This window comes from Sturnira hondurensis, unplaced genomic scaffold, assembly GCF_014824575.4.
Source record: "Sturnira hondurensis isolate 20B ecotype Veracruz unplaced genomic scaffold, ASM1482457v3 Scaffold0011378, whole genome shotgun sequence".
Lineage (NCBI taxonomy): Eukaryota > Metazoa > Chordata > Mammalia > Chiroptera > Phyllostomidae > Sturnira > Sturnira hondurensis.
Window position 1 is genome coordinate 9,308,011 of NW_028084009.1, and position 15,636 is coordinate 9,323,646.

A 15,636-nucleotide genomic window follows, 5' to 3' on the forward strand; every position below is an offset into this window, starting at 1 on the left:
AAGTTTCAAAGCCTTTCTATCCCAGATGGTGGAAATACCTACAATTTCAACATGTTAGCATGGTGTTTCTTGTGATGTTGGAACATCTGGCAATAGAATTGAACCAGCCCTGGCTGGTGTAGCTCAGTGGATTGAGCACAGGCCTTCGAACCAGAAAATTGTGGTTCAATTCCCAGTCAGGGCACATGCCTGGGTTGCAGGCCAGTTCCCAGCAGGGGATGCACAAAAGGCAACCATACATTGATGTTTCTCTCTCTTAAATAAAATCTTAAAAAATTGAACCAGGCTCAGGACTGCTGAGTCAGTGGGTGCCACACATCTTCCTTGCCCTCCCTGCCTTGGCTCCCCATCTATCCGAACAACCCAGTGCAGGCAGGTGCTGTTCCCCGTCAGTTCTCAGCAAGGGGTGAGTGAGGGTCTTGTTTCACAGGTCACTCTCAATACCACCTGCCTGTGTTGAGGAGGCTCTGAGGATGCCCAGGCTCAGTGAGAGGATGGTAATGTGAAGGGAGGCAAATTCCCTACCTCAGTCCTCCTCCTCAGGGCAGCTGAGTCTGTGTGGGAAGAGCAGTGGTGTCTGCTCGAATTCTCAATTTGGTTAAACACCCCTGTCCTAATCTTCCTTTGTCCAGCACTAAAGACCAGGAAGACATGGGCACCGAAGGCTGTTCAGTAGGGCCTGCAATCTCAGCGATCCTCTTTCCAGATTGTCTGTGCTGACTCAACTTTGAATGTCAAACCGAAAGGCTGGAGTTCCCATTTCCACTGTACAGACTAAGAGGCAGGAATAGAGAAGCCGAGAATCTTCCCATAGGTCACACAGCTGGAGAAGGCAGAGCTGAGACTCACAACCACTATGGACTGGTGTGGAATCTGTGTGCTGTGCACCAGGAAATGCTCACCCTGAAAAGGCAGCAAGGAGTGAGGAAGATCAGGTGCCCAGACTGAGCGGCTCACGTCCATGCACAAGCACACATTCCTCCCTGCTGTTCACACCTCTCGAGGCTCCAGAGGTTGTAAGAAACCAGAAGAGCCAAGAGAAGCCAAGGGAGGAGGGTAGGTTGCCTATTAGAAGAGGCCCCACTTCCCAGGAGTCTGTCTCAAATCCCTCTCTGGGCAGTAACTAAAGTAGACTGACTCCAGATTTACACATTTACAGGAGTTGAATTTCTGTGGCCGAGTATGAGTTCTTTGTGGTTCTTTCTGAACTGTCTTTCAGCGATGGGGGAATGAGGAATGTGGGCTACATATTTGTATGGAGACAAAACTCTTCAGAAAGGGATATCCAAAAACCATGAGATTAGTGCTGATATCCCATTATCACTCATGGAACTGTTTGTCCCTCTCATCTCTTGCAATGAAACTGGGAGGTTTGTTTAACTAGTTACTTCTGTACTGATTACAATCTTGGGGAAGAGTAAGGTTCCATAGACTTCTTATGGCTACTTACATGTGATTTAATGGTAATGATTTATTCACTTCACCTGCAAACATAGGGCTTCTCCCCAGTGTGTGTCCCCTGGTGTCTGAGGAGATGTGACCGCTGTGTAAAGCCTCGCCCACACTCCCTGCAAACATAGGGCTTCTCCCCTGAATGTGTCCTCTGGTGTGTGAGGAGATGTGACCGCTGTGTAAAGCCTCGCCCACACTCCCTGCAAACATAGGGTTTCTCCCCTGAGTGTGTCCCTTCGTGTCTGAGGAGATGTGACCACTGTGTAAAGGCTCGCCAACACTTGCTGCAAACATAGGGCTTCTCCCCTGAGTGTGTCCTCTGGTGTGTAACGAGAACTGACTTCTGTATAAAGCCTCGCCCGCACTCCCTGCAGATATAGGGCTTCTCCCCTGAGTGTGTCCTCTGGTGTCTGATGAGAACTGACTTCTGTATAAAGCCTCGCCCGCACTCCCTGCAGACATAGGGCTTCTCCCCTGAGTGTGTCCTCTGGTGTGCAATGAGAATTGACTTCTGTATAAAGCCTCGACCACACTCCCTGCAGACATAGGGCTTCTCCCCTGAGTGTCTCCTCTGGTGTGTGATGAGAACCGACTCCCAGGTAAAGCCTTGCCCGCACTCCCTGCAGACATAGGGCTTCTCCCCAGTGTGTGTCCCCTGGTGTCTGAGGAGATGTGACCGCTGTGTAAAGCCTCGCCCACACTCCATGCAAACATAGGGCTTCTCCCCTGAGTGTGTCCTCTGGTGTGTGATGAGCTGTGACCGCTGTGTAAAGCCTCGCCCACACTCCCTGCAAACATAGGGCTTCTCCCCTGAGTGTGTCCTCTGGTGTGTGATGAGAACTGACTTGTTTGTAAAACTTCGCCCACAGTCCGTGCAAACAAAGGGCTTCTCCCCTGAGTGTGTCCTCTGGTGTGCAATGAGAACCGACTTCCAGGTAAAGCCTCGCCCACACTCTGTGCAGACATAGGGCTTCTCTCCTGAGTGTGTCCTCTGGCCTCTGATGAGATGTGACCCATCACTGAATCCTTGCCAACACCTTCCATGCTGGATTGTTACAATTGTTGACATTCCTACTTTCACGAAGAACTTGCCTGCACCCTCTGGACTCTCTTCCTGGACTCTGTGGGGTTCTTCCTCCATCATTCTCTCATGCTCACCAGAGCTCATTTGTTCTTTGGAGGGTTGGAAAAAGGGTCTTGAGATTCTCTCCTGGCTGATCCTTTTAAGCAAAAGTTTGGACCTTTCCTTGACTTCTTGACCTTCATTTTTATCATTCCAGCTGTGTGTACTAGTATGTTGCTGCAGACTCTGATCTTCTGGGCAGGGTTCCTCTGCTTGGAGGTGTTTTCTTGCAGATGTTCCCAGGAGAATCTGAGGTGGATGACTGAATTTCATATGTTGGCTGAGGAATTTCTGACTGGAGAAGGCCAGAGAGCAGGAGGGACATGGGTGCACCTCTAGCTTTGGTTCCACTGAAAGAGAAAGGTTTGGTCAGGGCAGATGTTGATGAGAACGCCTGGGCCGTATGATTAGTCTCCTGGTAAGACCTGCCCCATGAATCATTCTCACTGTGGTGACAACGCAAGCTCTGTCTCCCACAGTGTCCACTCACCATCTATTTTACTTTTTATTTTTATGCAGTGTTATCTTCCTCAGAAATCCAGAAAGCCCACATCAAAGGTCTTTTCTAATATTGCCCAGACTGGGGACTTTTGGAGCATGAGAGGCCATTTCACTCCCTGTGTGGATGGAGCTGCAGTGACCTTTCTCATCTGTAGGTATCTTCTAAGTCATGTTGAAGAGGATAGCCATAGGCCCCACCTAGGAATTGCTTCTCTCTGGTTTCCAAAACAGTAAAACAAAATGTGCTTCCTGCCCTTGCTCGTGTGGCTTAGTGGGTTGAGTGCCAGCCTGCTAAGCAAGGGGTCACAGGTTTGTTTCCCAGTCAGGGCACATGCCTGGGTTGTGGGCCAGGTCCCCAGTAGGGGGCACATGAGAGGCAACCATGTATTGATGTTTCCCTCTAAAAATAAATAAATAAAATCTAAAAAAAAAGTCGTTCCTCAAGCCTCACACCAGATACTTATGCTTCATTTCATTCAGCATTAGCCCATTTCAAATATACTGAGAAGTCTGTTTCAAAATATTTCAACCACATTTTTTACACGCCTGACTCCTGTTCCTCTCTGGCCAATCCACCATGCGCTCTCACTTGGAGATGAAGTAATCTGATGGGATTCCCCACTGGAGTTTACTTTCTAAAAATTAACAAAACAATCAGAACAGAGAACACACCACTCTTCAGCTGACGACTGCACACTTTCACTCAGGAAAGTCCCAACGTCTCAATTCAGATCAGTACTGCATTTCTGGGCTGCTAAGCATCTGTCTGATCTCAGTCTGTCTGATCTCAACCTTCTAGGCTGAGACGAGACCCAAGTGACCCTCAGTGAATTCAACGCAGAACCTGTTTTCTTCCCTGCACTAGCTGTTCCCTCTGCTTAGGATCCTCTGCCCCCAGGTATTTTTTGTTAGTTATCTCCTGAGGAGCCCTTCCCAGACCACTTGCCACACCACACCTTCCCTCACACTAGTCCCTAGGCACTTCTCCTGGACTTTAATATTTTATTTATTTATCTTTAGAGAGGAAGGGAAGGAAGAAATATCAATGTATGGTTGCCTCTTGTGAGTCCCCTGCTGGGAACTGGCCTGCAACCCAAGCATGTGCCCTGACTGGGAATCGAACCCCGATCCTGTGGTTCGCAGGCCCGCGCTCAACCCACTGAGCTACACCAGCCAGGGCCCTGGACTAGTTTTCTTGAAAGCACTAACCGCTGTGTAGTGTTATGCACATGGAAGCTCATGTGCCTGGGTTTCCCTCCTTCACCCGTCAGCTCCTCAAGAGCAGTGACTCTTTCCTCATGCTAATGCATATTTCCAGGTCCCACCACCCTGTGTGCCATAGAGTAGGATCTCACCTGACAATTCACTGAAGTAATGAAAGAATGTGCCCCGTTGAATGGTGTGGCTTAGTGGGTTGGGTGTTGTCCCATAAACAGAAAGGTTACAAGTTTGATTCCCAGTTATGGCATATGCCACGGTTGTGGGCCAGTTGTGGGTGTACCAGAGACAACTGATTAGTATTTCCCTTGCACACTGATGTTTTTCTCCATCCTTTCCACTCTTTGATCTATTTATTTATTTATTTTCAGAAAAGGGGGAAGGGAGGGAGGGAGAGAAACATCCATGTGTGGGTGCCTCTTGAACACCCCTTACTTGGGATCTGGCCTGAAACTCAGGCATGTGCCCTGACTGGGAATCGGTGACCCTTTGGTTTGCAGACTGACACTAATCCACTGAGCAACACCAGGCAGGGCAAAATGAGTAAAAAATAATGAATGCCTATAAGACATGTTCCATTTGGAAGTATGGAGGAAAGTTAAGAAACAGCTATGAAAATGTCAGAAAAACTGCCTTGGTGAGAGAGCTGGTTAGTGCTTGAAAACTTTTTTTGTCTGTTAGCCTTTTAGCACTAAAAGCAGTTGTATATTTTGGGCATGAAATATTTTAAAAATAAAAGATATAAAAAATTTGCCTGAGAGTCAAAGGCATATAAATGCATTGTGAATTTCTGAAGCATGTGATTTGAAACTTTACTGACTTTAGAGTGGATTTTACTCTCTACTTAAGAGTTCGATCATGGCCCTGGTTGGCGTAGCTCAGTGGATTGAGCACAGGTCTGCGAACCAGACGATCACAGTTCGATTCCCGGTCAGGGTACATGCCTGGGTTGCACGCTGATTCCCTGCAGGCCAACTCCCAGCAGGGGATGCAGGAAAGGCAACCATACATTGATGTTTCTCTCCCTCTCTCCTTCCCCTCTAAAGATAAATAAATAAAACTTAAAAAAAAAAAAAGAGTTCGATCATGAATATTTCTATGGAGAATTCTCTCTTTCTGTTTTGAAGAACAGTGGTGCCCACCTCTCCTGGCTGTGACTTCTCTCTTCCACTTGCTGCCCCACTTGCTGCCCAGCTCCTGGCCATACTCTTCCCCGCACCATACCAGCAGCTCACAGCCCCGGCCGATGACCCGGCAGGTTCGGTAGAAAATCTGCCCGTGGTATTGAAAGGCCACCAGGTTCTGCTCCTCATCATCCCGGGCACAGTTCACATACCTGGAATTGAGGCAGATGAAGGGAAAGAAAACCACAGTGATGAGTTCCCACTACCTGTTACATCCATGTCCAGCTCCTCAGATTCTTAAGGCTCCTGGGCTCTGGTGTTGCCCACTGCCCTTAATGCTTCCGGGGAACCTTCTGTTCAGTGTCTGAACGTCTGTCAGCATGTCATGTGAATTCCTACCTCCAAGTGCTGCTTGCAGTGTTCATCCTACCTAATACCGTTTTCTAAAACGCAGTTCTAGACTTAACCTCCACCCTATTGGCCTCTGGCTTCTCCAAACTCTAAATCAAGTTGTCTCACACAACAGAATCTGGTGCTTGATCTAGGGCTCTGCTTCTAAATTAGCTCACTAATTATTCAGTACTCAGCCCACATCTGTTTTCTCCTGAGAGGCCTTTCTCCAACCCCCCTACACCTTATTTAGGGTACCATTCACTTGCCTGCCCAAGATTGCCATAGAAAATTGAATGTCTTTTTGTCTTGTTAGAATAAAACAGAGCAATAGTAGTTGATTCACATTCTGTTAACCCCAATAAAAGAGAGCCCCCCTCAGGAAAGGGGACCATGACCATTCCTCTGCAGGCCTCAGAGCCCAGCTCTAGTTTGGAGTGAGGGTGGGATAGTTTGCTGCCTGCACAGGTTCAGGCCACCCTTGGTTTGTGCTATCTTGACACTGTGCACTTCCTGGAAATTATAGTAAATGCTTCTAAAAGGACTTGTTTTATGTCTGTCTGTGAGTTTTTCATAAGGACATGGGTTGTGTGGTCTGTATAAGTAATGTATCCCTTCACCTAAACTGGAATATAGTAAGTGCTTAATGTTCATTTGGTAAATTAAAGTGTAATCCAGTGTCCCTGGTGAATCTAGGCTCTTCAAGGTCCTTTCCAGCACCCACATTGTGTCTAGCAGAGAGCTTTATATTTTGAGGACATAAGTTACACTTTTTTCTAAATGTCCCCTGAAATGAAAGAACACTGTATGGAGAAAAAGAGGGAAAAAAGGATTAAGGGAGACCACTGAGGGAGGCATGATGAGAGGGACAGATATATGGGCTTGTGGGGGATGAGTGTCCCCTCTGGCACCCAGAAACCTGTTGACCTCACCTCATCCAGTTGGCCCAGGATTTGTCCTTTCCATCCACATACTCATAGCAGTTTCTCCCTCTGGCGATCTGTGTTTCAGAAAAGAAGTTAAAGACCTTTTACTTTTTTTGTGGGGAGGTAATAGTCAGAAGAATTATTTTACTCTACTGTTATCAAAGTTCCTTCTACCTGCATGTGGACTCAAGTGCCAGTTGTGACCACATGATATTTTTCTTACTCATCACCTACACATCCGAGTCTACCTGTCCAATCAGAACAGGAGCCTCACAGGGGAGGAGCCACTCCTTTGTGTCTGCACCACTTTGCTCCTCCTTACCTTCTGATCCTTAAACAGGAGCTCTGTGTCCATGTGAAGTCCAGTCAGTACAAAGAGCTGACCACATTGTCCCCTCTATGTCTAGCATGTAGGAGGCGGGGTCCCTCCAAGCCTCAGAAGGAAATGTGGGAAGCCAGAGGACAGGGGAAGAGGTAAACAGTTCTCACCAGCCAGGAGTATCTGCTCTTGGCTGCCTCTTCATCTTCTGTGACGTGTCCTTCATAAGGGCCAAAGTGCAGACCCATGGGCAAATCGGCTGCCTCATTCCACACTCCAAGCCCAGCCTCAGGGATGCCTGATGGCCCGATTCTCAACCCAGGGGGCAGGGTGAGGGCTGAGCGGTGGGGATGCCCCTTGTCCGCTGCACTGTCCTTTACAAATGTAGGGGGCCCATGCACAGCACAGCTGTCGATGAAGAAGTTCTGACACTTCTCACAATCTGGAGGTGAGAGCAACAGCGGTTAGGGAAGGTATAGAGCATGTTCCTGGACACAAAGAGCTTCAGAGGGAGTCCAGTACTCACATCATTAAGAGTCAATCCTGTACTCTAGGTCGCTAAGGAAGGGAATGATTTGGGGACCATAGGACTAGATGAAATTACTGTATCATAACTTGCTTCTTAGTGAGGGTCACTTACAAAGGTAGTCATCATCCTGGGGCTCGGTGACCTCTTGGTACACACAGTCCTTACTTTCTTGTAGGTTGTACATCTTCATGTCAATCTCCTTTCTCCTGAGTTCTGAGTTGGAGAAGAGCAGGTGAGCGACGCTGATGGGATGTGGAGTTAGTTCTCATTTTGTCAGATAACACACAATCTCCTCCCATGAATTTATCACCTGTTCTTTTGCACACTCTGGCATGTTACTGTTAACTATTGGTTCAGAAGACTAAGACTCCACACTAACTACAGATGACTAACTGAATTTTAGTTTCTAGATCTTCCCATTACCAGGTTTAACTTGCCAACCTTTAATCATTCATAAAATATTTACGGAGAGCACATTATGTGTTAGGCATTGAGTACAGGCCTGGGCACACAATAGCAATAAAGTGTGGTTGCTATTATCACAGATGGATTTATCGGACAACTTGCATGTGTCACCTGTTTTAAAGTCAGTTTAATGTTTTCAAACAACATATGAGCGAAGTATCCTTGTCTTCACTTTACACATTAGCATGCAGGAGCTCAGAGAATTTATAGGATTTGCCAAAAGCTCCAGTGGTAACTTCAGCCTCAGTTTAGCTCAGCTTAAATCCAGGCCCATCCAAAGTCTGCCCCATATAGCTAGGTCACACTTATCAGCCCTTCTACAGGACTTAGAGCATCTAAATTTTCCAAATAATCTTTTTCTTACCCAATATTCGTCTAGTGTGCTTTCCAAAGACACATGCTTTTCTAGGAGGGGACACTGGTTTCTGGGCATTCTCTGAGTCACTTGCAGTCATCAAATTTGCCGTTCCTGACAATTCCTTCAAACTATATTCATTGCTTAATGGTATCTTGGATGTTGCCTCCAATAGAAGAGTCACATATTAAAAAACATGTATTTAATTTTTTAAGGCTTATGGTACATTTTACATGCATGTCTTTAATACTTCAACCCTTGGAAATATCTAGGGAGTATGAATATTAGAGGGGATAGGGCCAATGTGGGTAATGAATCCAAGATTAGACTCAGGCCTTATGGCTCTTTTCTTTCAACTGTCTCTGTCATATTGAGAGTGAAGGACATTGAGAAGAGAATAAAGAAATACTTGGCAGAAACATATCTAGACAATAAATAAAATGGTGTTAAAATTTGGAATACCTTAGAAAGAATATTTGTACTCAGATTAGCTGGTTCCCAACAATTCTGTTTGAATAAGGCTGTATCAGTAGCTAGTTGTCTTCAGTTTCATGATCTATAACTTGCTAACTTTCAATGTTACAGTGAATGTGCAATTAAATAATGCTCACCCAAGTGTTCTGTGAATTGTGTAATACAGTATAAATGTGACATTACAGTTCTACTATCAATTTACCCCTCAGGTCTCTCCATATTTCAAATCCCACAGAAATTGCCTTCAGCATTCATTGATCATCTTCTAGTTTAATTTGTAATTGTGAAATCGTTCATTCAACAAATACTTGGGGGCCCTCAGGGGCCCTGAGACTTCTGAATAGTCTCAGGTATGGACCAGCCTCTCACAGAGCTCACAACGCAGAGGGAGGCGGGTGGAACAAATGACTCTAAATAGGAGGAGAGTGGCCTCATTGGAACTCAGACAAAGAAGTTGTTCCTTCACCCTGTAAGAAAGGGCATTTGAAATCAGTTCCAGATGAATGAGTTTCTATAGAACAGTGTGTAACCTGTATGAAGTCCTTAAGTCATTTTATCATGTTTTTTCTCAATCATCAAACCTGAAGCTCCTCAGGGGTGGGAGATGCTTTTTTGATTAGAGTGGGAGGCTGTGATCCTGGACATTTTACATGCTTCTTCATCTGGGGCCATCCACTGCACAAGCTGCCTATACAGCGTACACTTTCCTTATTCAGAGAGTCTTAGTGCATCTCTCACTTCAGTATAGCAGAGAACTTTGGTTGAAACCATCAGTCAGATGAAAGATGTGACATATGGCTAAAACAATGTAAAATTTAGAAACTATGAAAGTTTACTTTTCTAATTTTTAAAGAAGATTTTGTTCATTTTCTCGAGGGGAAGGGAGAAAGAGAGAGAGAGAGAAACATTGATCACTCGCCTTTCACACACACCCCAACCTGGAAACTGACCCATAACCCACGCATGCGCATGCGCATGCCCCCATTGCCCTGGCGATCTTTAGATTTGCAGCATGACAACCAATTGGTCACGGTGGCGAGGGCAAAACCCTGAAAGTTTTAATGAGTTTGTAGGTGGTTTAGAGAAGCAAATATGGGTTAGATTACACTACCACTGATACTGTGATCTTAGACATACAGTCAAACATTTCTATATCTCTGAAAGCTTACTTTCCTCATCATTATGGAGACAGTTATATAGTATGTACTCATCCGGGTTGTTGTAATGTTTGAGTGAGTTTATTCACATAGAATTCTTAAAGTCTGAAACATTGTGAGAATGAAACAAATGGTAGTTACTATTTTTGCTATAGTTATTAACTATTAAGATGATGAGCCCTGGCTGGTGTAGATCAGTGGATTGAGCATGGGCCTGTGGACCACACGATCGCGGTTCGATTCCTAGTCAGGGTACATGCCTGGGTTGCAGGCCAGTTCCCAGCAGGGGACTCATGAGAGGCAACCATACATTGGTATTTCTCTCCTTCTCTCCTTCCTTTCCGCTCTAAAGATAAATTAAGAAGAAAAAAAAAGATGATGATGAGCCCTGGCTGGTTGACTCAGTGGATTGAGCGCTGGCCTGCAGAGCGAAAGGTCACCAGTTCCATTCCCAGTCAGGGCACACGCCTGGGTTGCGGTTCAGATTCCCTACTTGCGGGTGGGTGAGTGGCAACTCATACAGGTGTGTCTCACACATGCTTCTCTCCCTCATTTTCTCCCTCCTTTCCCCTCTCTCTAAAACATCAATAAATAAAATCTCTAAAAAAAGATGGTAAATCAGACAATGTGTTGAAGAGACCAGGAAAGGAAGGCAGCAGTTCCTAGGATAATTTCTGTATTTTCCTACTCTTACCTGCATTTCTATCCACGGGGAAAATCTTCTTGTCAACAGGATTTGGGAAATAGTTACCTTTTGATGTTTACTCTGTTTACTCCTGAAAGCCACTGGTGCAGGTTTGACTGAAAGATGATGAGAAACCAGTGTTTTTGTTGGTAAATGTTTCCAAAATCTGGAGATTCTTATTAGGGACACAGAATTCTGAATGAGAGTAGTCCAAGAACAATCCCAGGATGATCGGAAAATGTTTCTGAGGTATCACTAAGGCCTATGCTTCTATTGGGGCCATCCACTAATTTCATTAGAATGATTCAAAAAATAGACAAAGTGTCATCTATGCTTCACCCTATGTTCATAAAGCATCTACTATCATTTATTAAAAAATAAATTGGCCCCTCCTGACAAAAATGTAATAAAAGTAACTGCACAGAAACTCCATGTCCTTAACATAACCCTTTCTCCATCCTGTTTTCTTCATTCAAATTGGCTGTGACTGGGCACCACGACCACCTCGCCTCCTTTCTCTGGTATCCTCCCCACTGTGTACATATTGGCCATCCACGGCCTTCCTTAATCTTTAGACTCTGGTTGGCATCCACAGTCTGATGATCACAGAAACAGAATTCAAGTCAAGTTGAAGATGACATCTTGGCTTCAGCTGTGTTTCAACCTCAGACCCATGAAAGTGCACTGTCCCTACTCACTGAACACTCATGAAACAGGACAGAATGGCACCCTGGCCGACATCAGGAAATGACACAGAGATAAAACTACTCACTCCTCTGGCCCCTCCCCTCAGCTCCTGTAGTCACCATGGTTAATGCCGTTCTCCATCTGTCTCCATGCAGGCCATCGTGCAGCCAGGTGTTGGAAGGCTCCTCGCCTGCCAGACCTGCCTCCCTCTCTTGTGATGACTCTTCTGAATTAGTTATTTCTTGTTCACTTGTATATTCCTATACATTTACTGGTTCTTAATGTGTCTATAAATATATAAGGTGATTTTGCACACCTGAAAGTTTACAGGAATAGCCCGTCACTGTACGACACACTGTTCTGCATCCTGTGTGTTCGCTGGACAAGCAAACCCTGTCCCCTGGTTATGTCCCGAGATGCAGCCTGACCTACACCAGGTCCGTGTCGGGAGGGCAGCTCTGCCTCCTCCTGCCCCTCACCTCGCTGCCTTGGAGCCCATTCTTCATCAGCGTCCGCAGGGTCCTCCTCCTGGAGCTCGGTGGCCTGCCTGCGGTGGTGACAGAGGAAAGCTGGTCGCAGGGCCCTAAGACCTGGAAAGAGACGAAACCTTTGTCCTCAAAGCAAACAGCCTGGAGGAGGAACGAGCTGCAGGAAGCCCCTGTGACCGGCTCTGATGTATGGGAGAGTCGACAGCGAGTTGCTGTGAGCACCGCGCCCGCGCCGGCAGCGCCAGCCCTGCTGTGACGCGAAGGAGCAAACTCCCCCTCGGTGTCCACGCAGGAGGGAGTGCAGGCGGGTGGAGCCGCGTGAGGCGGACCCAGGCCCCTGGGCCCAGCGCCTGCGCACTCGCTACCTGGGCTGGCGAGCACGTGCAAGGTCTTCTCCAGGTTCTGGTACCGGCCTTCCTCCCGGTCTCCCATCGCCGCCCACTCCTCCCCGGAGGAGCAGAGGGACGCGTCTTCCGAAGCGTCTTCGGCCTGGAGAGGAGAGTGGAGACACCAGTGACTCGCGACGCGAGTGCGACGGCGCCCGGCCCCGGAGCAGGGAGCGGGCGCGGCCTCGGGGGTCCCTGCGCCGCCAGCCCTGTCCGTCCCGGGGGCCCGCTCGCACCCTGGGTCGCACTTCCCTGGCCGGCCCCGCCCCGCGGAGTCGTCTCTCCCACCAGCGCTCCGCCCGCGCACAGCCAGGGCCGCCCCGAGGGCCGGGCGTCTGTCCCCACGCTCCCCGCCGGCCCTCAGCTCACCGGACGCGTCCGCCACGCTTCTCCCTCAGGGCTGGGCTGCGGGCCGCCGGCGGGGTTCATGGCGTCCCGGCCCCGAGTCCGAGGCGCCTGTGGGAGGAGAAGGCGCTGAGGGCCGAACGCCTTTCTCCGGGCCGGCGGGGCCGGGAGCGGGGCCGCGGGGCCCTGCGGGGGAGGGGCTGGATGCAGACCCGCCCTTCCCTCCGCTCGCCGCCTCAGCGCGGGCTCCACCGGCGCCCCATCGCCCCGACGGGCCTGTGGCAGCGCCAGGAAACGCGCTTGTCCCGGGAAGGGCGCGGGGGCGCACCCGGGGGTCCGGAGAGGCCCGCACGGGACGCAGGCGCGGTCCCCGGCCGACCGCCGTCTCTCGGGCCGACAGGCTCGGGGTCCCTGAGGACTCGATCCCGCGTCTTCCGGGCTGAGGACGCTGAGGCCTGGGGGGAGGGGAGGGTCAGACCCCGGCGGCTGAGGAGACTCGGGGCGTCTCGTCGAGGGGCTTCCGGGTCCCCACACATTGTTCGTTTCCAGGACGACGGCATTTAGCGTCTCTGAGTTTGGGGAGACTCGGTCTTTCCGGGCGAGCTGCAGGTGGGGTGCCCCGAGCTGAGGGGAACGGGGGTTTTCGGGCTGTTTGGGGGTCTAGGCGTGGGGGTCCTCCGGGTTGGCGCACGTGGGCCCCTCGATGCTGAAGGGATTCGGGGCCCCTCGGGATGAGGGCATCGGGGTCTCTCAGGCTGGACTTTGACGGTCTCGGGCTAAGGGTTCCACGCGGCAAGGCTGCCCGCTTACCGGTCAGTCTCCCAGGATCCTTGCCGCGCCGCCCACCTCAGCGGAGCTCCGCTCGGGTCCGGGATCTCCGGGGCCTCCCGCCCTGGGGGGGAGGTCCCATCCTGGATAGCGCCCAATCAGTGCCGGGATGCCAGGGCCCTGCCCGCCAATGGGCGGTCAGAAGAAGGTGAAAGGGCGGGGCAGAGTCCCTGGGTTCCGGACTGGCCAGCGGAAGGCCCGCCCCACCCCGCGAGGATTGGCTACCCTGGGTCTCCCGAGGGCCAGTCACGTAGCCTGAAGCTCCAAGGCTGGTTGTCCCGCAGTTGGTGAGGAATCCATCCCGCAGGAGCTGGGAACTCCGAGCCGAGCAGGACGTTAGGGTGAACGTGGGCCTCCTGCCGCCTGACAAAGTGACTTTGTTCCACTAGACTGTGGTCGGGATCCCCAACTTACCTCTAGGCCCGTCCGTGCCCCCCACTCCCCTTTTCAAACCCTCTTTCAGCTAGAGCTGCATAAGCAGTGAGGACACGGTCGAGACTGCATTGCATTCCGTGGAAACCTAAGTCGGTAAAATCTGACCACGCAATTCATAGACAAAATAAGTCCCAGAGGGCTCAAATATTTAAACACAACAAATGATATAATAAATATACTGGAAAACACACTTGGAGAATTTCACATCTCAAAGAAGTGTTATGAGCAATAGGTGTGTTTAAGTAACTCAGGTGTAAAAACATTTCAGAAATTGGAAGACGAGATAAAACCAAACAAAACTAAATAAATTTAGAAATACTGGAAAAACCTACAAGAATTTTGCATGAAAATGACATCAAATTTGATTACAGGGGTCCACAGAGCAGGGTCAGGTTAGCTGATACTGGCTTTCATGAGATCAAGTGGGAAGAGTGTTTCTGGTCCTTACCTCGTTTTGAGCATGTAAATATAACTTGATTTCCATGGATGGCAAATAAGCCAACTATTACTGTGAAATTGCATAAAGGGAAACCTCACTAATGTGGACTTGGGGGTCAGTGGGGGTGCTGACACATAACATCACCCAGGGTCAATTACAGGAAAGATTGTCACAGGCCCCAACATGAAGATGTACCGTGTGCTCCCAGGAGAAACCCACTCCCCAGCGACTCAGCCAGAGAGAAACCATCCTCACCCTGATGCTTTCCTCCAGTGCACTTTCTGTTGAAATGATCCCTACCAGCTTCCTCCTTTCTCTATGTAACATAACATTCCTCTCTTTTACTTATAAATCTTGCCAATGATTTTTGCTACAGGTTGCTTGTCCTAAACTGCATTTTTTTACTGTTTCTGAATAAACCCCTTATCTGCTGGTAGAATAACTGACTGCTATATTTTTAAGGTGTACATAATGTGGGGGCCCATATGAGGATCCAGAGGACTCCTGACATCTCTGAGGCTGATGAGCAAGCGGGTGCAGTGCCCTTGATCTGAAAAACTCTGGGAAGGGTCCTTTGGTGCAGTCTTCCCAGTGATCATTTTGAGAATAGCCATCCAGAAACAACATCCTCATACCCTCTGACCGAGAAATTCCACTTTTCAAAAATTTCTCCTAGTAGCCCTGACCTGGTAGTTCCTATGGTTAGAATGTCCTGCCCATATGCCAAGGTCGTCAGTTCATTCTCCAATCAGGGCACATACAAGAAGCAACCAATGAATGAATGCATAAGCTGAACAACTAACTATCTCTCTCTCTTTCAAATTAATAAATGCAATGGAAAGAAACGCATTAAAATTTTCTCCAGTTATGGTTCCCTGTATATGAAATGAAGTATGCTTAATATATTTTATCCAACATATACAATATAGATATAATTTTAAAGTTTTCAGTAAAAGGGAATTTGTTAAATTATGGTTTGCTCACATTAAGGCCTGGGCAAAGTGGAGGGGAAAACTTGCTTTTCCTTCATGACATTTGGAATGTTGTGTCATTTGTTTTCTCCTTTACTTAAATCTATCTATAATTATTTTTGTAGATAAAAGAATGGATGAGAAGTAGTTGGTTCTATGTGTATGCACTTAAAAGTGACTCAAAAAAAAATTCTGCACACCCTCATTACATCCAGTGGCCTGTGCTGCCTTCCTTATCTGAATAGCACCTTGACTACCCAAAGTGTCTGATTTGCATCCAAAGCCCTATTCCAGCAGGAATATTTCCATAGTACAATCTATACTGTGTTACACAGTTAC

General features: G+C 48.3%; 1 protein-coding gene across 2 annotated transcripts; it reads right to left on the reverse strand.

Moving 5' to 3' along the window:
- Positions 1–1,443: 1,443 nt before the first annotated feature.
- Positions 1,444–13,488, reverse strand: LOC118996622 (histone-lysine N-methyltransferase PRDM9-like). 2 transcript variants are annotated; one of them, XM_037060152.1, is made up of 11 exons: positions 13,435–13,488; positions 12,649–12,735; positions 12,259–12,382; positions 11,885–11,995; positions 10,785–10,834; positions 8,412–8,568; positions 7,694–7,795; positions 7,224–7,495; positions 6,741–6,808; positions 5,437–5,630; positions 1,444–2,925 (listed from the first exon to the last, which is right to left on the reverse strand). In XM_037060152.1, the coding sequence occupies exons 2-11, from the start codon at positions 12,706–12,708 to the stop codon at positions 1,481–1,483; spliced, it is 2,583 nt and encodes an 860-aa protein (XP_036916047.1). In that variant the 5' UTR covers positions 12,709–12,735; positions 13,435–13,488; the 3' UTR covers positions 1,444–1,480. The 2 variants fall into 2 exon arrangements, with proteins under 2 accessions (XP_036916047.1, XP_036916048.1); XM_037060153.1 differs by lacking the exon at positions 13,435–13,488 and adding an exon at positions 12,953–13,349.
- Between the last annotated feature and the right edge of the window lie 2,148 nt (positions 13,489–15,636).

Excerpts from the sequence above, each read along its gene's own strand:
- LOC118996622 (XM_037060152.1), bottom strand. The coding sequence starts at position 12,708 with ATGAACCCCGCCGGCGGCCCGCAGCCCAGCCCTGAGGGAGAAGCGTGG. Across the intron at positions 8,569-10,784 it reads AACAGAGTAAACATCAAAAG|GCAACATCCAAGATACCATT; the intron begins GTAACTATTTCC and ends CTTCTATTGGAG. Across the intron at positions 5,631-6,740 it reads TCCTGGGCCAACTGGATGAG|GTATGTGAACTGTGCCCGGG; the intron begins GTGAGGTCAACA and ends CCTCAATTCCAG.